The sequence below is a fragment of the Chelmon rostratus genome, chromosome 10, assembly GCF_017976325.1.
Source record: "Chelmon rostratus isolate fCheRos1 chromosome 10, fCheRos1.pri, whole genome shotgun sequence".
NCBI classification, from domain to species: domain Eukaryota; kingdom Metazoa; phylum Chordata; class Actinopteri; order Chaetodontiformes; family Chaetodontidae; genus Chelmon; species Chelmon rostratus.
This window is the reverse complement of record NC_055667.1, coordinates 23346469-23366592: the sequence shown is the minus strand read 5'-3', so window position 1 is coordinate 23366592 and position 20124 is coordinate 23346469. Positions and strand designations below refer to the sequence as shown.

The window sequence follows — 20124 nt, the reverse complement described above, 5'->3', positions numbered from 1 at the left end:
GGTTTCCTTGGGGGAAACTGAGACTTCTTCAAAGTTTTTTTTACTGCTGATCAGACAAGAGCAGCCCTGTGGGTTTACAGATAAAGCCACAGTGCCATCCTGTGGTCATGGCTGGTCATTACACCACACAATCAACACAATTATTTAAATTCCAGTTGAGAATTGTAGTTTTAATACCTCTGCTTATGAGTCTCAATGGCTGTAATAAATCTGCTGCATGCAGCAATAATAGAAAATAATGTGAATAGTTACATATTGTTTTATCACAGTGATACAGAAAGAGAGTAATAAGTCATTCAGATTCTCTATTAGATGATGAGAAGACTCGTCATCATTTGTGCTGTAATTAGCCAAGTACTGGAATATATTACGCGAGCAACATTTTTACTTTTACACAAATAACCACAGATATTTTTCAAACTGACACACACTGTATATTCATTGCTTTAGCCCTAAGAGCAGCTGTGGAGAAGCAATTACACCATGAAGATTTGCAGTTGTTAAAAGCGAGAGAGAGAGAGAGGTGAGTAGATAGTCATAATGTGGTGCACTTAGGCAGCTGTTTGTAGAGAGCGAGGCACACTGAATCACCGAGCGGTGCTACTGTCACACGAAAATGCTTCATGAGCCTAAACACGCTGAATGGCCAAAGCTGGGGGAGGAGTGTCAAGGGAATGTGCATGTAGATGTGCAACACAAAAGAAGCTTCCACTGCAAATCTCGCTCTTATCTTCTTTTTTCTGTTATTTTTTAAATTGCACTTCACTTATGAGAAGTGAGAAAAGGATATCTGGATGTTTCTGCTTGATGACATAAAGCAAGTTGAAGTTTTAAATCCTGTGATGTGTGTTTAAACCTACAAACCCGATGACTTCACAACACAAACGGGTAATTAAAGACAATATTATCCTTCCGAAGTTCAATATCGTGACACAAACTCTTGGCAAAATGCTTCCTGTCAGTGCAGCGAATGGATGAATCTAATTTAGCTCTAATTTAAAAGTGTTAATAAATCACCACCGCAGCTAAATTCCCCTGATGACAGGTGAGTCGTGATGGAGAGGTAAACAAAAGCAGTAAAGGGCTTTGGATAATGGCTGCCTGGCTTGTCTGTGTATTGAGATAAAAGCAGGAGATTTCTTCTGTGAGCTTCAGACAGGTGTGTTTCCTCTGCACCAGAGACAGATGGATGCCTGTGGGATACCAGACAACAAGAGAGTGAGACTGAACCGCAGTTTTAGTAAAAACCACTGAAATTCAAACCCATTTCATTTCTCTCTTCTTCATTTTCGTTTTATTTTCAGTTTGTAAGCTTTGTGTTTGAGGTTAATGAGTATTATATGGATAACTATATGGAGTGCTTTCATGTAGAGCTCGATGGAAAGCTAATTTGCAAATGTTTGCATTAATGATTCTGATATATTATGCAGTTGAAGCAGGGTGCAATTCCACTAATGCATGTGTGGCTAATGCCCTCAGCCTGCCCTGTCTGACAGACATCTGTAGGCACTCAGACACGGCTGGTATTTGTCTTTAAAGAATGAGTCAAGTGTCAGCTGAGCCACTCTCTTGACAGTTCAATTCTTCAAGCCTGACATTAATACAGTGTGTCAGCATGTAAAGATGGTGGAACTGATGGTTCTTGTTGGCTTTTCAAGTGGCCCTTAACTCTTACTGTGCATAAGTCTAATCAAACAACGCTGTGTCCTGCAAAAACATCTTTAAATACTGGGTTACTGTGGCTGTGATTGCATATTCACACCTATATTAACATTCTGCCAGTGTCTATGCATCTCCAACCCTTGGCAAGTGGATTAAAGGCAAGTGCATCCAAACAACATGAAACGGCAATACCCCCCTGAAATGATAATTCAATACGCAAACACAATTTGAATTGATTTAAGCTGCAGCAAATTATGAGCTCTGATCCACCACATTGCATTAAGGCCTTTCCTCATTTATGTCCTTTTTGGCCCGTGAGTTTAACATGCAGCATCCTCAGAATTAATGAAGTAATTGTGCACAAGCTATCAAATTATGATTGTGTAATAACACTCACAACACCCCTGATGACATGTTGCAAAGCATCATGTGGCTTCCTCCCATGCTGTAGTGTTCTAATGAGTTCCCTTAGCGTTGCACCACACTGCGTTGTTTTGCATTGTCTTGTCTAATTTCCCCGCTGATACTGAACGGCTCAGTAAGGAGCTGCTATCTGTAGTCATCACACTGCGGTTTTTATCTAATAAGAAGACAGGAGAGCAAACAGTACCTGCCGCTCTGTTTAATGAGTTGATGGGATGATAAAACACCTCACTGATGATACACATTTGCATATCTGTCCGACATGATAGCTGCAAATCTATCTCCGTCTTGATGGCGTGCCCATAAGGAAGGTCAAATTTGTTTATCTTTCTGAAGCTTTATCTTCTTGCCCCAGCTTTCATTGATGATACTGTTTATGAAATTGAAATAAATTCTTTCCTTCCTGTCCCACATCAATTATATATATATTTTAAAAAAAACATACAAATACAGACATCTTGGAAGTTTTCTGCAGCCTGAATTTCAAACTCTGTTCGTAGTTTTTAATCATTCCATAAAGGTCAAAGACTTTTGAAATAATTAATGCCGTGATTACTTTTAATGCAATAATGGTACCGTGAAATGAAAGAACTCATTACATTTACAAGTTGCTAAAGAGGAAAACAAAAATGGCAAGCAGGTTGAGTGGTGTTTTCCATCAGACACGGGGTTGTGGCTTAATTTAACTATAAATAATTAACCATCATTCAGTCAGAGACGCAGACTCAATAATGTAATACCTTAATTAATTACCAGAGAATGTTCCATTGTTGTATTTTTTGAACATTATATTTATTGCTTTATGGCATCGAAAGCTAACACAGTCACACTCAAATGTATAAACACCCCTGCCTCGTTCACTAGATGTTAAAAAAGCAAGGTTTTAACTATTACTGGATATACTAGAATATTACTAGAGTGTTTGTTAGGGATACCAATAAAGTTTTACTGGTGTCACATAGGTGCTGAATAGTTAGCTTCAGCGCTGTGTTTGTGCTTTTACAAGCTTTGTCCAGCTCACCCTCTGTAATATCTACATTTAAATCATCTGTCCAAGCACTGAGTCTTGAATGGGAATTGGCCTTTGATTTGGACCACAGCATGACATAAATTACAGGCAATTGTCTTTGAATATGTGAGTGCTCCTCTCGTGCTGATGTGGATGGCTCCACTATGGAGCGGGTCTGTGATGAAATTAAACTCCTTAAATGTGGATATTTAAAAAAGTTGTTTCCAGGAATGGTTTCCAGTCATGAGCTTCCCTCTATTTACAAGTCAGTAACTTTACTCAAACCTTTGTCAGCCCATTGTTTGAATCCACCGTCAGCCCCTGTATAGACATGCGGGACAGAACAAATGGGTTTTTGTCTGTTATGACTATATATACTATGTATATGACTGGAGGGGTAGACCTGGTGTGGTGTGTTCAATAACCAGCCATGCTGGAGGGTCAGAGGGGGGAAGTTAAAACATGTCCGTATGCAGCCACACCATCCAGTAATATCATTGCAGGTTAGGTATTTGAAGCCCCCCTCTATCATGAGGCAGATGCAGTAGGAAAAGCCACAGTCTTGGATACCTGTTGTTCCACATGAAATGTCAGAAAAAATTGTGAAAGTGGGAGAGGAACAGATTGAAAATTATAAAGAAATTTGGGCAGAACTTACATTTTAGGAATATTAATATGGCCTGACACGGAGACGGATATTGGCGTCCATCTTTTCAGAGATTCTGTTATGGATTGTACCATAGGGTCATGATTGAGAGGGACAATATTTTCAATTTCTGGAGCAATTTTTACTTCTACGTATAAAAAACCCTCCATTGTGAGATCAATAAAGTCTATAAAGTCTGATCTAAAGTCTAATCTAATCTTCTCAGGGTTTTTTCATTCTTATTAAAAAATAATATGACAGATTTGGAATTATTAACCTTGTATCCAGAGAATTCCCCAAAAGATCTGGTTAGAATAAAAAGCCTTGGGATTGATGTCGTCAGATTCCATTTATAAATAATAATATCATCTGCAAAGAGCAAAATAATATGCTCTGATTCATCTATTTTCACAACCAACATGCTTGGAAAACCAAAGCCAGTGTTTCAATGGCAAAGAAAAATAAGCGAGGGGATTGAGGTCAGCCTTGTTGTGTTTCTCTGTGTAGACTAAAAGGTTGTGATATCAGGTCAATTTTTAACATCTCAGCTGTCACATCCAACTATCAGAGCTTCAAACAATTTGCCTTGGGATACTTGAATGACACACCAACTTGTTTTTTTCTTCCAGACTTCAGTTGAATTGAAATCATTCATGGAAACAAAACCTCCCTACTTGTGGATGAGTCAGTGTCTGAGGAGCCACCATCCAACGAGTCCAACACAGTCGTAGTCCCTGTCTATTTTATATTGTCCAAGAAACAGTAAGAAATGTGTTCCTGTCCTTATTAGACCCATAAACATTTTGTTGGTGTTTTTGATTGCTGAACTGCTGGAACGAGACAGCATTGAATCTGACCAGCCATCAGTGGTCAGATTTGCCTTCAGCAACTTTGTGAACAAACCCTGCCCAAAGACAATTTGCTGACATTGCACAATCAAGACTGATGACTCCCTGGCTGCAAACTGGTTTGTGTTAATGAAGCAGACTAGATCCCCAAACATTGGTCTATAAAATGTGCATGCAAAGCACCAACTGCTGTCGCTTGATCACTGTCAGACAGACGTTATTTAAATTTCCAGAGGTGTTTTCGGTTGCTCTGTCAGCCTCATTCCCTCTCTTACAAGCCTGCAGCCCATTTGAGCGACAGTCTTTTCATAAAATTTGGCTTCTTGGCTCTTTATTAAAGCGCTCAAAATTTAAATAATAATTATGAAAGGTCAGAGCTGAATATTCTCTCAGGGACAGCTCTTCAAAAAAGCAGGCGAGAGCTAAATGACAAGGCCCCATGACTCAATGAGGAGATACCCTCTGACACCATGCAATTAGTCTCCATGGTATGGAACCACTGGGTGTGTAAACAAATTTAATACATAAATCTCTTCGTCTCAAATTTCTAAAAGGGACCTTGTTAATTAAACCATCATGGTCAGTGAATGTGCAAGGGGTGTAAAATTAATTTTTATGTGAACTTGCAATTACAGGGATTGAGAAGCTGGTCCATTATAACAGTATCTCATTTGAAAAGGGATTTAGCTAGAAGCATTTCATAATTCAATGTAATCATCATTTGACCTCCAGAGAGGATGGGGCTTTATTTTCTACCTATAGCTATCCTGATAAGGGGTAATTATAAGGAACAATATCAAGAAGGTCAAATTAAAAAGCAAAATAGACCAAAGCCTATAGTCCATTTAGCCATACACCACAATTTGAAATGTAATGAGGGCAGGGAGACCGAGCTGTAACAAAGGGTCGCCTGGCGCTGACGGGTGGGTGTATTCCAGATATGAGCTGGCAACTCAAGTGTGTTACTGGTGTTCAGTCAATCTCTGAAAGGCTCCCCTGAGCAAGGCACTGCAAACCCCCAAAAAGTGTTTTACCCTGAGTGATCCTGCACTGTAATAACATCCACAGACAGGAGCAAGTGTCCTCATTCCATACAACACACTCATTGTGTACAATATGTCCTATATGCTGTCTTGGTGTATTGTTTTCTAAGTTAGCTTACAAGCAAATCACCTCACCATGTTGTACTATCAGGAAATTATATAATAAGTGTTCCATAAAGCAGTGTTGGACTGCTTCTGCCAATTGAACTTCATGAAAACAAAGCTCTTCCCAAAGATTTAATGCTTTTTTTTTTGTTTGTTTTTCAAGATTTCTCTGTAGCCACAACCTGCAATTTGTGGTAGTTCATGGATGTGGGAAGGTCCTTTACTTCTTCTGTGCATTGCACTGGGGAACTAGTACAGATCATAAGTACACTCAAAAATCTAATGCTTTTCCGACTGTTTGTTTTGTCGCTTTTCCAACATAAACACACTGCAACAACTGCTTAGAATAAATATGCAGCAAGGAGTTGGGACATGTCTTATGTTTATGTATAATTAGGACGTAAAATGTAAAAAGACAGCCGAGCATTCAAACATTTAAAGACGAGACCGGCAGGACAGAGTGGCAACTATGTGACCAACGATGGCCAAGCTAATTCTGTCAATCTGAATATTTCCCTGCCTCAAATGAATTAAATCAGGCCAGACGGTCTGAAAACAATGAGGGAGAAAAGAGAGGGATGAGCTGCAGGTGATGAAACCGAACACACACACACACACACCATTAAGTGATGAGAGACTTTCCCAGAGCTCCAAATTAAAGCTGATGGCCATAGAAACCTTGTAATCACTTGTGGTGCCAATTTACTGCAGAGAGGAAGGAGAGCAGAGGAGCAGATGTGTGCCAGAGTACCTTAGGATGATTTCTTAATAGCTTCATAAATCCATTCATGCATCGCACGCATACCAACACCACTGTCAGCCTGCTGCTAGGCTAGACACCACAGGCTTAAAGCATCTGCTATACAAACACAAGGTAGTTGGCCCATATTTTTCTCTTTGTTGCAGTCACTCTGCCAGTGCAACCGGCAACAATTAGACTTGTTACTTTGGTTGTTGAAGCTTTATTCTGCCTGATGGAAAATGGTGGAGACTCCAGTCCACGATACAGTTTTCAAGGCTACAAAGTCATGAAACTGCTGATGCTGTGTTTTCCTCCTTTCATTTGTGTTTAGCCTTTCTCGGTGTCTTGCCTCCACAGGGACTCAGCCAGACTGCTCAGCTGGCTATACCTCACAGCTGTGACCATGCACACTCGCAGTTAATTACAAGACCTCTTCTGTATGACTGCGCAGTCAGCAGGTTCACTCCGCAGTCGCTGTGAGGGGTGGGCGAACTGAGCCTCAGAGTTCCCCTCATTATCTGCTCAGCGCTCACTTGTTATTGGGGTCTCTTGCGCTGGTATGTACCACCCCCTGTCAGTGGAGTCAAGTACTGATTACTGTGCGCAATCACAAAGGGAAACATTTTTATTCAGATAATTGATAGACAGCAAAAAGTACAAGATCACGCACATAATCTAATTTGGCAACAATAAATTTCCACACATTACAGTGACGCTGAAGATTATTGTTCGTATCTTCGGCGTGCTTCTTCTGCTCATCTTCGCTGCAGCAATCAAAACATTTCCTGTAAAAGAAAAACGCCTCTTATATAGAATAATGGTGAATAAAGGTGGGAAACTGTCAGTTTGTATGGGCACACCAGTGCATACCTGCTCCAGATCCTCATTAATGTTAAAGGCAAGCTCCCGTCTTGCTTTCTCTGCCTGCAGCCAACAAGGTAAATTCACATAATTGAAGACAAACAGGCACAAACGCCAACACTAACATGACTGCCCCTATGCAGTAATGACATAATTGCATTGCTGTTTGCAGTATGCTGTGAACTGTACACATCCACATTTAAGTCATTCTGAGCATTTTTCTACTTGCAGCAAATGGAAATGGGAGCTGCAGCGCTGTGCCTTGGCAAGTTTTGCACCATTGTTAACCACATTTACTGTACTTTAAATCCTGCTAAAGACAGTGTCTGTCCTGTCAGAGGCTTAAAAGTTGCTTATGCTTCACACAGTAAGAGATGATAAAACGAAGCACACAGCATATAACATGCAGCATGACCTTGACGTAACTTACAACTCTGTTCGCTGTGGCGCTTAAGGTGTCACAAAAAGCTTTGCGATATTTCTGTTTACCCTTGCTGAACCAGATATGGTGACAAAAGCTGTGCAAAAAGAGGAATTTGTTACTTAGAGCATAAATCTTGCTTTCCTACTCTTCCTGATCCCTCCCTATACCCCTAACCTTAGTTCCTTTGAACAGCAGGTGTTTGTATGTGACGTTATGAAAAGGATTTGTATGATAAGGTTATTATATACAGAGGGGCCTACCTCTGGGGAGGCTCGGCTCTCTCCGGTGGTCTGCTGAGCAAACAGAACGGCATCGTGGACAGAAAGGAAGAGATTACTGCGGGCAATATTGCCGTCATCAAAAGCTCCCCCGGCCTCCAGCTCCTCATACACCTGAGCTGCAGGTGGCAAGACAGCAAACATCACAGCAAGACTTGAACACAGGCTCAACATTCATGTGGTCTTTAAAGAGAAATAAAATCCTCCTACACAATAAATTTACAACGAGGATCATTGTTTCATCTCGCTAGGAAATGGGAGGCGTGTGCACCTTTTAAGTGTTTAGACATGTAATCTCTGACTTGCAATTGTACTCTTTCTACCAGGGTCCTTCGCAGACCGTATGGGCTTAATGTTGAATAAATGACGAGATCTCTGTTGCCATGCCAACTGTTCAGTAGAGCCCACAAGTGTGAAAATGCACTTCAGTAGTTAAAGATTTTACCTTGAACATTAGCCAGGTAGAGTTTAATGCCCAGCATCGCATAGCTCGAGTTCATCTGTGTGAGAAAAGAAGGAAAGAAAACGGAATAACCATGACTAAATACACCCACACTCACATTAAATTATCTCTCATAAAAAAAAGGTTCAGAAAGGAAAATCAGGGCTCAATCTTCCAGATCAAAGAACATGTTGTCCAAAAAGGTTTAATACTAGTTTTGTACAGAAAATGGAAGCTTTTACATGTCAGGAGTTCTTTGACCTGCAGGCTAAAGGATAGGAGAGCTGCAGCACTGCACAGGCAGTCTGCGGTAAGCTAAATTTAGCCTAATCCAGGCTAGTAGCTCTCTTTTCTATCTAGACATTTAACTTTCTTGCACTTTAACTATCTCTACCTCTTTAGGATGCACATTTCAACGCCAGAACAGTCAAATCATGCTCTAATTATGCTTGTTTCAGTAAACTTAGACTTAACTTAGTAAACTCAGTTAAATGTTAGTTAAGGCTAACCGTTAGCGGGCGATTCCAACTAGCAATAATGGTCAACTGAAAATTTCAAGCTCTCTGTAATGTTCACACAATATATATAAACCAGGTTAGTCACCATGCAGAACATAGTAAGTGTATTACAGCTCCACAGCTCCTCCGCAGCTTTAATAAGATATGCTTTATGTGAGCTAATGTTAATGCTAGCCAAAGTTAGCCATGCCAGTAAGCCAGTGAAGCTGCATGCTATGTGGGTTATGCTTCATTTTAGGACTTAAAGTGATTAAATTACATGTATCCCACTAATGGTTAAGAGCACACAACTTGTGAAATTATAGCCTATATTATTCATCCTCTCTGGTATTGTTGTTGTTTTTGCTGTTTAATTCAAAATTTTTCTGTGAACCTTTTCAAGAACCCTGTAAAATGGTTCTTATTACACCTTTTAGGGGTGCCATATGCAGTAAAATATAAAACCTACAAGGTTCAATATACAACCGAAAGTGAATTTAGTAGATACTGCAAACAAGCTTCGGACCTTTGTCAATACTTTGATGCCCATCAAGTCCACGAAGCAGACCCCTGCCAAGTCCAGGATGAGGGTGTGGAAGGGCATGGGCTTGGACTCCAGTGTGACTGCGGGGGGACTGGGTGCCTCTTGGTCAGGGGCCTGCTCGTCCAGCTCAGTATCACCACAGTGGAAGTTGACATAGCTGGTGGGAGGTTCAGGTTTGTTGTAGCTCCCATTGTTCATGTCAAAGTCACTTTGCAGATCAAGCTGAGATACGGTCTAGATTTGAAGGAAATACAGAAAGAAAGGTGTACAGAAAAGGTCACAGGGTGCATTTTGATAAAATCTGATGTTTAACTGAGTGGGACATATTGATAGTGGAATCGAGACACATAAAGAGGTTTTGTATGTGACTGTAGCTCTGAGCTGCTTCCCACCTGAACCTTCATGTTCACCAAAGAGCTGAGTTTCCTCCTGCTCGTCTTCTTTTCCTTCTTCTCCTCTCTCGCTTTTTCCCTCTGTTCTTTCTCTAAGAACTTGCGCCTGGCCAGGATAAGTTTGCCAGGGTCCAGCCCGGTCTAGACACAAACATGGCTGTGTAAGCACCCATGCGTCACACGAATACATTCATTCAAAGCTGGTTAACCTTGAGCGACAGACATTTTTTCACTGTACCTTTTTGATGACCCTCTGGCGAAATATTTCAGCATTTGCAAAATAGAGTGGCGAGCAGTAGTTCACTATTTTCACCCCTGTTATTGACACGATCTGTGGAGTCATCACAAAAAAAATGCTTTTTTATTACAACCCTGTTTCCAAAAAAGTTGGTGCTGTGTAAAATGTAAATAGAGACAGAAAGTGATGACTTGCAAAACACTGAAACCTCATATTTAATTGAAAATAGCACAAAGACATTTAAAAAGTGGACACTGAAATTTCATTGATTTTGAAAATTATATCCTCATTTAGAATTTGATGCCAGCAACACGTTTCAAAAAAGGTGTTGGGGTCATGTTTGCCGCTCTGCTGCACCACCTCTTCTTTGAACAACACTCCGTAAGCGTTTGGGAACTGAGGAGACCAACTGCTGCCATTCTGAAAGCGGATTATTTTCCCATTCTGGCTTCACGTACGACTTCAGCTGCTCAACAGTTCGGGGCTCAAGGGGCCTTCCCTGAAAAAGATGTTTTCTACTTGGGAGCATATCTTGCTCCAACACCTGTATATATCGTTCAGCATTAATGTGAAATCGGAAATGTGCAGGTTATCCATGTGCCATGTGCAGTAATGCCCCCACACACACACACACCATCATGGATGCTGGCTTTTAAACTGTTTTAAAGCCGGATGGGCCCTCTCCTCTTTAGTCTGGAGACGTGGTGTCCTTGATTTCCAAAAAGAATTTCACATTTTCATTCATCAGACCACAGGACAGTTTTCCACTTCGCCTCAGTCCATCTTAAATGAGCTCAGGACCAGAGGGGGCAGCAGCATCTCTGGATCTGGTTTATATACAGTTTCCTCTTTGAATGGTAGAGTTTTAACTTCATGTGTGGCTGCAGCGATGAACTGTGTTCACAGACGATGGTTTATAGCTCCTGAGCTCATGCAGTGAGTCCACTACAGAATCAGGTCTGTTTTCACTGCAGTGCTGTCTGAGGACCCCTCCCCATCTTTACTTCAGAAACACTCAGCCTCTCTGGAGGCTTTTTATACCCAATCATGTGACTCACCTGTTGCCAGTTAACCTGATTTACCGTGAGATGTTCCACCAGCTGTTTTCTTTCAGCATTTCACTTCTCCAGTCTTTTGTTGCCACTGACTCAACTTAACTGAAACGTGTTGCTGCATCAAATTCTAAATGAGGATATAATTTATAAAAAACAATGACATTTCACACTTTCAACATTTGATATGTCGTCTTTCTGCTATTTTCAATTAGTTTCAATGTATTGCAAATTACCACATTCTGTTTCTATTTATGTCTTACACAGCGTCCCAACTTATTTGGAAACAAGGCTGCATGTTGATGATTAAAAGACTGAAAATATTTCGTTTTTCATACCTTACTGTACACCTTCGGGTTTCTGTAGATATCTGTATCCATAATCTGAGCCACTGCTGAACCGTTCCGACTATGAGGAACACATTACATAAATGACTAATGCATTAATATACAGTTTACACTATGCTGCATTGTCTTAAGGTTAAAAAATATAGCATATTTCATGGATTCTACTCACAACTGCGTCTTGAATATCACGACCAGGATGGAAAAGCCCACTCCGATAGCGACTCCATAAGGCAAACTGAGAAAAAATGTGGCCAAGAACGACACAACCCACACGCACTGGAGAAGAAGGAACAATAGAATAAGATAAAATATGGAAAAAGACAACGCAATATTGCATCCAAGGCGTTGACTTACACTGTCCAATTTGCTTTTTTTCCATAAGTAATAGGGATCGGAGAGCTGTAGGAGTGTGTTCTTTAGGTTGACTGCTATCAAGGCTCCAAGCACTGACTGGGGGAAAGAAAGATTACATAAGTCACTCCTCATGCCTAGATTTTCTCTTACCTCTATTCAAATGTTTTGTCTATTTTTTTAAAGGGATTAGTATCATACTCCTACTTTTGGAAGTGGTTTCAGATAGGCTCCCAATGCAAGCATGGTAACCATTACGACCAGCATCACACAGAGACTGGCAAACTGGGAGAGGGCAGCAACAGAGGTGCAGTCGTTAGCAGCTTGTTTGAGATCTTATTTTCTTTGTAGTCCGTGCAGTTTATTTTTGCTCGACCTCAATTAGGGTACCTTGAAGAGGCAACAAAGCACTCACCTGCGATGATCCACCAGCATTATCCACGGCCAGGGTCACAGACAGGGCACAGCAGATCACGTGGATCTTAAAGAAGGACCCGAGGAAATTGCTGCAGCCGAGAGCCAACATTTCCTGTACGAGAACATGCATTAGGTATTTACTAAATGGAATAAAATAGAAATTTCGATATAGTTCTTCTACCTGGTTGGGATCCACATCGTAGCCGTGCTTGGCTGCCAGCGTCCTGCCCATAGCCAAATTAATGACATACCCAACGATTGCCAGGGAGAAGGCTGTACTCAGCATGTCGTCCCACTGACTGACTGTGGGCAGGATTGGTGCTGGAAATCTGGAGCATAAAGAAAGGAAATAAATCTAAATTGAACAGTCAAAAAATTTGCTTCATGAGTCATTTTGATAGATGAAACATTGCTTCCGAGTTTGCTGATGTATGTTTTACCCCAAAGGAACTTCTCCCACTATGTCCATGTGGTAGATCTCAGGAAGATGCAGAGGGCCTGAGATGGCTGTGGCCACCACCACCTGTGCAGAACAGAAACAGGGATCAATCACCATTAGCCACGAATCTATGAAGGAAATCTGAGCAACAGCTGCGTGAAATTTTACCAAATTTTATAAAACGCACTTTTGCATCCTTGGAGAAATGACAAACTATAAGCTACTTACAATAATGATCTCCATTGGAATGGGGAAGGGCAGCTTGTGGCGGTAGCATGCACTCAGCTCCTTCACCACAATCAGAACTACGCTGCTGACCAGGGCAAATACTAACGACGCAATGTTGGTATTAGGGAGGCCGCGTATAATATCCACGAGAGTCTGTGAGAAAGAATTAAAGTGGCATATTTTGCCAGGCAAATCATGCAACCAGATTCTTTGATCGCAACAAGAATGAGTCACTTACGTATATAACGGCCAGCGGACCACTATAAGGCGGCACGCTGATGCCAAAGATGTACTTGAGCACGGAGATGAGGATCTGCAAACCTGCAGCAGTCATGAAGCCTCTGACGAAGGACTCTGACAGATAGATGGCTACAAACCCAAACTGCATGAAGCCGAGGCCAATCTACGCGGACAGAGGTGGTGTGAATGTGTCATTTTTAGATTAAACTGCACCTCACGTTTCTTTCAAAATTCACTTTAGAGGTGTGTGATTAGTACCTGTATGATTGCAGTGAGACAGGCCAGGGTTCCAGATATTCCCAGGCGAACCTCATTCATCAGGCCCGTGTCCACTATTGTAGCATTTAGAGTGGCATTGAAATGACTGAAGTCTGACTCCGGGGCCAGCCTGAGACACACGATTCCCACCATAATGCTGAGGACAGCAAACGTACCTACACACAGGAAGCAGAGTGTCACATCTATTCCCACCGCCATTCTGCAAACCGGGCAGAGCGGGGCTGAGCACAGCTGATCTGCAGCTCTGGCAACTTATCACTGTCATCATGTGAAATGGCTGCAGATAAATCACTCCGATTTACCCGGGACCATCTGGTGAGCGGTGCCCATGAAGAAATACGGGATGAGGGGGAAGAGAGAGGAGTAGAGACCGTTGACAGGAGGGAGGCTTGCCAGGAGGGCGAAGGCCATGCCTGGAAAGAACACAAGCCTTTTCATAACTGTCACATAAGCCGTGATAGTAGTTTGAAAAATACAAAAACTGTGTCGCACACCGAAGCCAGCGCCGCAGCAGCTAGCATCAGACAGTGGGTGTGACACAGAGGCCTCAGAGAGAGGCGACCCACCTTGGGGAACCTGGATGGTGCCGGCGCTGACCCCGCTGATGACATCACACAGCAGGTTTTCTTTCACTTTGTACTTGGGAAGCCAGCTCAGTACAGGCAGATGTCTGAATAACAAGCCCCTCAGTCTCAACGCAGAGCATCTGACAGAAACAAACAAGAGGAAGTGTTTGAAGAGCTCAGCTTTTCTGGTTGTTACTTTGAACAAGTCCAGAACACACCTAAACTTTGCCTCGAGTCATGCAGCTGCAGGGCTCGCCGCTGTTTGATCACCACACAAAGCTTGTCAGAGGTAGAGTTTGCGTGATCAGAGGACATGTAGTTCATGTTGACTGTGCGGAGAGTCCGTACCTGAAGACTTTCTTCACTTTCTCCCCAACAGGGAATTGTCGGCTCTTCTTGTCAAACTCTCTGTCGAAGTCTGGGAGGTTATACGCCGGCCTGTCAGTCGCATAACGTGGGCGGTCCGGGTGCATGGCTGTAGCATATTCAAACATATTAAGACCAAAGATAATTCTCTTTAAGGCTATTCTCCAGGTGCAAGTTCAGGAACTGACATATAATTCACTCCAATTCATGGATATGCAACTACGCAGCTCTTGTATTGAGTCTTGTATTTTCTACATTACCCTAAAATTAGCCATTAATCAATTAATCAATCATATTATTTTACCTAAGCAGCATACAAAGTTGAATCCTGGTAGAGGAGGTGTTTCCTTGGTGAAATTTTTTTTTTACTTAAAATCTACTTTTTCCAAGAATGCACTAAGTATACTTCGTGCTATTTCTGTCGCCTTCAAGTATAATTAAGTGAACTGAAATAGTCCTCGAGCACCACTTGAGTAAAGTAAGTATACTTGATGTTTAAATTGTTTTAAAATGTAGTGAAATTAAAGTACACTTTAATTAAGAATGCTCATAGTGTTAAATACAATTTATAATACACTTACAATGCAGTACATTTTTTGTAAGTACTTAAAAATACCACTTTAAGTATTGCGGAATTAGTATATTCATTTCAATACATTTAAGTAGAACTTCCAAATTGAAGTGTACCCTTAAACAGATTACACCACATATTTTTAGTATAGGACGGCAACAAATGATCATTATTATGGATTAATGTGCTGATTACATTCTCAAATAATTGTTTTGGTTCATAAATTCTGAAAATAGTGAGACATTACGTCATAATTACCCAGAGACCAAAGCGACACCTTCACAGTGCTTGTTTTGTCCAAATAGTCCAAACCTCAAAATAATTAAAAGAGAGAAAAGAAGCACCAAACACTTATGAAACTGGAGACATGAAAAATGTTTGTATGAAAAATGATGTGATGACCAAAATAGTTGTAAAATGTAAAGGTACTACAGTTGTCTGATAGTTGTAGTGAACTAAACAGTACAAGAGTTCCCTCTGACATGCAGTGGAGTAGGAGTTGTATCTATAAGCAGTATATTAAACTCTAGCCCCGCTGATTTGAAGATTACATTCATACAGTTGTGGAAACAAGGGGCTCTTTAGTGTTTCACTGGCATATTTCAAGTGCAAGGCCCTAATCTAACCTTGAAGGGTGACGGATCAGCCAACGGGTTGGAGGACTGTTAAAATGTTTGCTCAACACCAGGTAAATAAAAGCACACGTTCGCTGTGTGCATCTGTCTGCACGCTAAAAGAAGAAAGAAAATCCAATGTTTTATAAGAAAATGTATATTACAAATATAATGTCTGCTTAAAAACATGAGCAACATAAGTGAACAAATGGTTAAACTAGTGTTTGGATGCAATGTCTGGGAACAAAAAACAAAAAGCTACATTTATTACGGCAAATATTTCTTGTTATACTGCAGAGTTTAGGTTGGAGGGTTAAAACTCAAGATGAAATAACTGAATATGAAGACGGAGTTGCAAAGAGATTCTTAACTATTGAAGTGGAGAACACCTGTTGATAGTACAGCATCATTTTCAATCACTCACAAATGTTTCTGCTCTGATTAATCGGTAAAATTGTCACTGATGAATCAAACTGTCAGCAGGTGTACTGAGCTGACCTTGATTTCAGTGTCAGCATTACGTTCGGAAGCTTTGATTCTGTATTAGTTAACGCAGAAGTCTGAAAAGACAGCACTGTACCTTATTGTTGAAGCACAACGTCTGCAGGCATTTGGCTCAGATGTGCATAAGGCCCACATATCTGATTACTTATCAAGCTACATAAAGACTCTCTGCACCTGTTTGGGTGGAGCTTAGAAACTGAAACGCTTGAAAAACTGCAGCACTCGCAGCCTTGCAGGGACATCTGAATCACTTAAACTGTTGATTTGTCAGGGTCCTGCTGTATCTGTGCCGTGTGGAGCAAAGACACGCTGTGATGTAATCAACAATAAATGCAACTTTAATGGGGCCAGTTTCTATATACATGTAGCATCCTCACATTCATTCGCTCGTCAACAAAAATACATTTGAACATGTTTTATGATAAAAGGTAGAGATAAGCAACAGCTGAAACCTAGACAATCCTAGTGTGACCTGACCAGCACAAATCATACTAACTATAACATAAATGATACATATAAACGGTGTATTTCAACATTTAAAAGGGGAGACACACAACATTGTGTAAAACGTGATCCCCCCACCCCCACCCTTGTATCAGGATTTGTGTGCAAAAAAATGGCGTCAATATAAAAGACTAAAGTGCAATTACTCATCAAATCCATTTGTGTTATCTCTTAACAGGCATGTCAGAATTTTCAAATGGACTCTTGGCAGAAAAAAAAAGCAAGTCGCCCCCTGGTGGAACAAAAGATGAAAAGCACAAATTCCACAGGAATGCTTTTTCTTCAGGTGTCATGACAAGAAAAGCAGACTATAAAGGGAGAAAAACAGTTTCTGAATTTAAAAAAATTATTTCTCATGGTTCACTGACGATGAAGGGAGCTAAGAGATTGACTTTGCGGACACTAAGACAGTGACTGTCTAGAGATATGAGTATTCTGTGGTTCAAAACTGAAACTATGAAAAAGCTCATTTGGGAACAAACATTCAAGCACTCCAACAAACACTGTCAACCTAGCATTAGCAGAGCGGCTTCAGGTAGGAGGTTTTAGTTTTGGTTCAGACAATTTCAGCTTTGAGAATATTTTCATTTTCATTTGAACGACTTATCACTGGATTAAAAGCCTGTTACAGAGGAAGAATTTCCTTGTTGTTCCTTATTAGCTGTTTTAAGATTAAACAATCTCAAAATAAAATCCATCTGAACAACCACCCGCACGTCTGTTCATAAATAGCCTCGAGCAGTTTGATCAAAAGCAGTTCCAGTCCTCAGAGGTTTAGGCTTATGACTACTTACAGGAATATAATATGTGGATCATAGAAAGTAGGAGAGCAGGTTAGAATACAAATACAGAGCTTGTTAAGCAAGTGCAACAAGTGCAACTCCATGTGGTAAAAGTCAGATGACTTTTTAATCTAGCCATGTCTGCTTTTCCTCCGCTTTGTTACAAATGCTCCTTTGACCAGCTCCTGCCAGCAGCCTAAAACCCTTCAAAGTCCATCACAGTCTATAAAATCAGCACTGACTAGAAATCGCTGAGGATGCTGATGTCGGCAAACTCCTGGCGATATCTGTATGAGTATAAGGCTAAGAGGAAGGACCATTTGAGAGTCAGGAAGCTCCACACACAGGAGAGATAGAGGCTCCTCGGGTCAGTGAGAGCTGTGGGGCAGAAAAAGCAGGGTGATGAATACATGCATTAGGAAATCAATCATCTGAGTTTTAATTATGCATGTTTTCTTCTAATTCTATATTATACCAAACATAATTCGTTATACAAGAAGGAGAGTAAAGAGAGGATTACATTGCTGCTGTGTGATGGCGAGAGTGAGGAAGGTGATGAAGGCCGCCACTGCCATAACTGAGAAGAGCACACCAACAGCGATGAAGAACTTGAGGCCTTTGAGCCAGGTGCGCCAGTAGTCCTGCAGGTACATGACGTGTGTGACAAGAGCCCAGAGTGCCAAAACTCCTGTCGATAGAAACACAGACAGACACACACACACACACACACACACACACACACACACACACACACACACACACAGAAACACAGACACACAGACACACAGACACACAGACACACAGACATACACACACAGACACAGACTGAGTGTATTTTAAGACTAGGGCCACACTACATACAGACTATATCCAAATAACTGTAGCAACATATTTAAAAAATAAACATCTACTTGAAAACTACCTAAACCATTAATATTATATATTAATTAATTAATATTAAAATAGATGCTATTATTTTACTGTCAATCAACTAACTGATTGACCATTTAATCATCTCAGCTTTAACTATACCAACAAATCAGCAACATCAACATATATTGGCTGATATTATCTTATTGCAGACATATTGGTACTGTTGTATATGTTGGCCAACAAGTATCAAGAAGTTGCAGCACAGAAAAAACAAACTAGGCTTAAGGTTATTTAGTGTCTCCATTACATAGTTTGTCAACGAGAGTAGGGATACAATTATCAAGAATTTTCTTTATTGATTAATATATCAATTATTTTCTCATTTAATCCATTAGTTGTTTGGTCTATAAAATGTCAGAAAGCACTGAAAGATGTTGATTAGTGTTTCCCAGCTTCCAAAATCCTCCTCAAACTTCTTGTTTTGTCCACACCTCAAAGACATTCAGTCTACTGTCATAGAGGAGTAAAGAATAACAATATATTCACATGTAGGAGGCTGGAATTAGAGAATTTCGACTTTTTTTTTATTGTAGAATTACTCAAAATGTTAATAGTTGACAACAAATTGGGTAACTGATTAATTGCTGTAGCTCTACACCAAAGAGAACTCACAAATTTACTTTTGACTTGTAAACTATCCCTCTGTGTCTCTATTGCTCACAAAAAAAATCTTTTATAGATTGACTTCAATATGGCTTTTTATGTACTATCAATATCTATATCTGCCTCAAAATCCAATATCAGTCGGGCTATTAATACATGGGGAGGCCAACAAACGAAAATAAGTGACATTCCCTAAAACTGTCATTCTTTGCGGCAGTGAACGCAACAGTAATGCTGAGAAAAGAGACACGCGACCAATCCGTTGAACAAGAGTGATCTATATCACAATATTTAGCTGGCTAACATAAAAAAAACAATTCAAACAAATGCTGAAAGCAATCAAATAATGTGATGTGATGTAAAGAGAGAGACTGCATAAAGAGCAAACACCTGTTTATCAGATGACCACGGTGTCATGTTGAACAGTGCAGGCCTGGTAAAAGGTTTATCCTCAGTTAAACGCCCCAACATTATGTGAAGAGGACAATTCTCCATCATAGCAGCAACAGTTAATGTTGCAGCTAACGCTATAGGTGTTAACATACCTGACAGGCCTCCCATGGCCGCCGTCCATGGCTGTTTGTATGCAATGTTCCAGACCAAGAAAGCCGAAAGTCCAACCAGGGTGCCAAAGGTAGCATATCCTATGCTAATGTACACTCTGTTGATGCCCATTGTTTATCCAGCTACCACTATTAAAATGTTAGTAACAGGCGTAAGAGACAGAGACGTATTTAAAAAAACAAACTGGTATTAAGCTAACAAGAGCTTACCGCCACATTATGTAACGTTAACTAATATCCTTGATACTAACGAAAGCAAGACGACAAGATGAAATTCCCCTCGGCTGAACGACCGGGGAGAACGACGCCTGTCACCGTTAGCTAAATTGTTAGCCAAACTAGCTCCACAAATCTATAAATACAGTCTGTTCGTGTGTCTACTGCAACACACAACCTACACAAATGACTCGATTTTAAGCTAACAGGCAGCAGGAAAACACCGAGATGAGTGTTTATCTGATGTGCACTGTAAAGATGGCAAGCTGTGATCCAGAAAACACTCCCACCGTGAAGCCGTCTTCAGCCGATGCCGCAACATACTGGCGAGGACTACATTTCCAAGGGTTTTATTGGTTTGTATATGTACTTCACTGGTATATAATACTCGAATT

General features: G+C 40.7%; 2 protein-coding genes across 2 annotated transcripts; both read right to left on the bottom strand.

Moving 5' to 3' along the window:
• Positions 1-7007: 7007 nt before the first annotated feature.
• Positions 7008-14546, bottom strand: LOC121612215 (solute carrier family 26 member 9-like). Its single transcript, XM_041944944.1, has 20 exons — positions 14422-14546; positions 14074-14213; positions 13810-13920; positions 13487-13662; positions 13227-13391; positions 12989-13141; positions 12762-12844; positions 12503-12650; positions 12320-12433; positions 12112-12189; positions 11908-12003; positions 11723-11829; positions 11545-11614; positions 10155-10247; positions 9917-10057; positions 9507-9758; positions 8487-8541; positions 8024-8160; positions 7349-7402; positions 7008-7049 (listed from the first exon to the last, which is right to left on the bottom strand). Exons 1-20 carry the CDS (start codon positions 14544-14546, stop codon positions 7008-7010), a joined length of 2340 nt encoding a protein of 779 aa, XP_041800878.1.
• Positions 14547-16450: 1904 nt separating this feature from the next.
• slc48a1a (solute carrier family 48 member 1a) lies at positions 16451-19965 on the bottom strand. Its single transcript, XM_041946007.1, has 3 exons — positions 19496-19965; positions 17935-18102; positions 16451-17792 (listed from the first exon to the last, which is right to left on the bottom strand). The coding sequence occupies exons 1-3, from the start codon at positions 19623-19625 to the stop codon at positions 17656-17658; spliced, it is 435 nt and encodes a 144-aa protein (XP_041801941.1). The 5' UTR covers positions 19626-19965; the 3' UTR covers positions 16451-17655.
• Between the last annotated feature and the right edge of the window lie 159 nt (positions 19966-20124).

What these genes read in the sequence shown, in the direction of transcription:
- LOC121612215 (XM_041944944.1), bottom strand. Translation starts at nt 14,546, where the DNA reads ATGCACCCGGACCGCCCACGTTATGCGACTGACAGGCCGGCGTATAAC. An exon ending in GTCTCACTGCAATCATACAG is followed by an intron (nt 13,392 to 13,486) that starts GTACTAATCACA and finishes CTGTCCGCGTAG; the next exon opens with ATTGGCCTCGGCTTCATGCA. An exon ending in TTAATGAGGATCTGGAGCAG is followed by an intron (nt 7,050 to 7,348) that starts GTATGCACTGGT and finishes CTCCACTGACAG; the next exon opens with GGGGTGGTACATACCAGCGC.
- slc48a1a (XM_041946007.1), bottom strand. Translation starts at nt 19,625, where the DNA reads ATGGGCATCAACAGAGTGTACATTAGCATAGGATATGCTACCTTTGGC. An exon ending in GGCCATGGGAGGCCTGTCAG is followed by an intron (nt 18,103 to 19,495) that starts GTATGTTAACAC and finishes TTCTATCGACAG; the next exon opens with GAGTTTTGGCACTCTGGGCT. An exon ending in CGCCATCACACAGCAGCAAT is followed by an intron (nt 17,793 to 17,934) that starts GTAATCCTCTCT and finishes TCTGCCCCACAG; the next exon opens with CTCTCACTGACCCGAGGAGC.